Source organism: Gavialis gangeticus, unplaced genomic scaffold (genome assembly GCF_001723915.1).
Source record: "Gavialis gangeticus isolate Ggan-Ray unplaced genomic scaffold, GavGan_comp1, whole genome shotgun sequence".
Taxonomy (NCBI): Eukaryota; Metazoa; Chordata; order Crocodylia; family Gavialidae; genus Gavialis; species Gavialis gangeticus.
The window spans coordinates 7,730,832-7,733,473 of NW_017729019.1; the positions used below are offsets into that span (position 1 = coordinate 7,730,832).

At 57.7% G+C, this 2,642-nt stretch overlaps 1 protein-coding gene across 2 annotated transcripts in view; it reads right to left on the reverse strand.

Annotated features, from left to right (window-relative positions):
- Positions 1-89: 89 nt before the first annotated feature.
- The window catches only part of NUAK2 (NUAK family kinase 2), a 29,833-nt gene continuing 27,280 nt past the window's right edge, over positions 90-2,642 (reverse strand). For both annotated transcript variants that reach the window (XM_019513973.1, XM_019513975.1), the window contains exons 5-7: positions 2,308-2,427; positions 1,656-1,788; positions 90-1,542 (exon numbers count right to left, since the gene is read on the reverse strand). In XM_019513973.1, the coding sequence (XP_019369518.1) occupies positions 419-1,542; positions 1,656-1,788; positions 2,308-2,427 (1,377 nt within the window). In that variant the 3' untranslated portion in view covers positions 90-418. The remainder of the gene's footprint in view (positions 1,543-1,655; positions 1,789-2,307; positions 2,428-2,642) is intronic.

A 2,642-nucleotide genomic window follows, 5' to 3' on the forward strand; every position in this document is an offset into this window, starting at 1 on the left:
CCCCCCCCCCCCCGATTCATAATGTCACCTACAGCTGGAGATGGGCACTTGCTCCGACTCCCTACTGCTCATTGCACTTGCCTTGTTACTCTCCATCCCCTCTCCTGCAAGCAAGAGGCATTTCCTCCAAAACCCACGTCTGTCTGTACCCTGTTACACCGCAGGGAGCTGCCCGGCTCTTTGCCAAGACATCTTCCCCCGCACCGCACCTTCCACCGAGGCAGAGTACAAGGATGCAAATAAATACTTTGAGGGTGTCACAGCAGCACTTCCAACCTGCATCCCCCTACTCAGAGGGGAACTCAAGACAGTCACCTCCTCCACAGAGGGAAAAGGAAAAAAAAAAAAGTCACATTCCCATGGAGGGGAATCTATGGCAAGAGTCAGGCTCAGAGCTCGCAGGGAGGATGCAGGGGGCTCAGCTGAGCTTCATGCTGATGCCCACAGCCCGCTTGTAGACCTCGGTGACGTTCTCACAGTCCGCCAAGGAGAAGCAGCTTTCCCCGAGGGGGCTCTGGCAGTGCGTCACCGTCCAGCGGCGCAGTCTGTGCCCCGACTCCTCCGTCTCCTCCAGCTGGAGGAGGTTGTCCACAGAGACGCAGCCACGCATGCTGCTGCCACTGTCCGGCATCCTGTCAGGCAGGTCCAGTTGGTCAAAGGACTCGGTGGAGAGGATGCTGTCCTCGCTCACGGCGCTGGACGGGTGGGCCCGGGACCCCAGCGGGAGCTTGGGAAGAGGTGCCTCACTGAAGGACCCAAAAGCCTTGACGAGGCGGCTGTCTGGCTCCGTGCCACAGGAAGAGTACTTCCCATTGTGCTTTAGGATACCCTTCCTCCGCAGGGGCAGGCCCTCGGGGTTACGGCCGGGAGAGGGACTGCTGAAGACATCAGCATTGAGGTCCAAGGCCTCCGAGTCCAAGAGCTCCTCCGATTCACAGTGCTCTGGGGAGGAGTAGTACCCAGATTCACGTTTCGGGGACTTCTTGAGGATTCCCTTCTTGGGCACCGGTGCAGCTGTGCCACCGTCCACTCTGCAGGCCAGTGTCCTGGAGGACAGGATATGAACCAGGTCGGCGGTCTGCATCTCGCCTTCCTCACTCCTCGCATCATCAGCCACTGGTTGAGGGACGGGGGCCTGGGCTTTCTGTTCGCAGACACCCCTTTTCTTCAGGATCCCCTTCGGCCTCTTCAGGATGGACTTGGAGGGGGTGTCGGGGACCGCAGCCACCTCCTGCAGCGCATGGGAGACGTCGTTCTCCTTCTTGGACTTCTTGAGCGAGCGCTGCCTCTCCAGCGTGACGCCAGGGATGTGCTGCTTGAAGAAGGAGCGCACCTTGGAGCTGTTGTCGAGCAGAGGCCGGGAGGAGCGCCGGAGCCAGTCTGCCACCGTGGCCAGCGGGGACTCGTTCTCCCGCATCGATTCCTGCTCCCCGATGGGCACCTTGTAGCCCCAGTTCACCCACCAGTGGCTAGCAATGTCCTCAATGGTGGCTCTGCGCTCTGGGTTTACCATTAGCATCCATCGGATCAGGCCGCTGGCATCTAGAACATGGAGCAGTATACTACCTCAGAGCCATGCAGTAAAACAGGGCACCAAAGGGGTTGGAGGAAAGAGGATAAGCAGCTCTGAGGTAGTATACTGGAGAACTGCTTACCCGATAGCTTGGTGGGCTCTCTGTAGTCCCCACTGGTGATCTGCTTGACCAGGGTCTTGTAGTCTTGTCCATCAAAGGGCATCGTCCCGTGGACCAAGATGTAGAGGAGAACGCCAAGGGACCAGCTGTCAACCTGCCACGCAGACAAACCTTCATTTAGACATGTTAGCATCGGCAGGGGTTGGCAGAGACCCCCCCTGCCAAGCTGACCCCTGAAGGGCATTTGGGCTAGCGACAAATTCCAGCAGCTGCTGGCTACCTCATGAGCAGCCCGTGAGGGTACAGTCGGCAGCAAAGTAAGTGCTGTGCAGCACAAGCTATAGCAGCTACTGAGAAAGTGGTTACAAGTCCACGCTCTTGAGCAGACTGTGCCTTGCCCAGTGGATTTGTAGGCCTCCAGTGTCAGGTCAGGGAAGGAGACTGGTGACCTGAAAGCTGGCACCCTGTGGTGCCAGTGGAGCGTGAGGCTTGGTGGTCTCAGTCCCCCAGCCCAGAATTCAGCTTGCAGAGAAACGCAACACGAGAAAAGCCCTGCATTAGCAGCAATGCAACTGAGCTGGGAGCCAGTAGGCCTCTCCCCACTTCCAGCACAGAGTGCAATGGCCACAGCTGGACCCTTGAGCTGCTCCAGATGTGGGAGATGAAAACGTACCTCCGGTCCTTTATACGGCCGCCCATTGACGATTTCAGGGGATGCATAAAGAGGGCTGCCACAGAAGGTCTGCAGGAATTTGTCTTGCTGGTAGACATTAGACAGACCAAAGTCTGCTATCTGGGGAGAAGCAAGGGGGCACTCATTAGGGACCTGCAAAGCCAAGGTTATCCTAGACTACAGAAGCCCAAAGCACTGAAGAAACCCTATTCTGAAGGGCAAGGGGGATCACATCAATCCTAGAGCACTTTGCCCCTTTCAGCTGGGCACAGGAGTGGAGCACAGTCAATTTTCCACTCCAGACTGAGCTGACCCACACTGCCCCCCCATCCCTT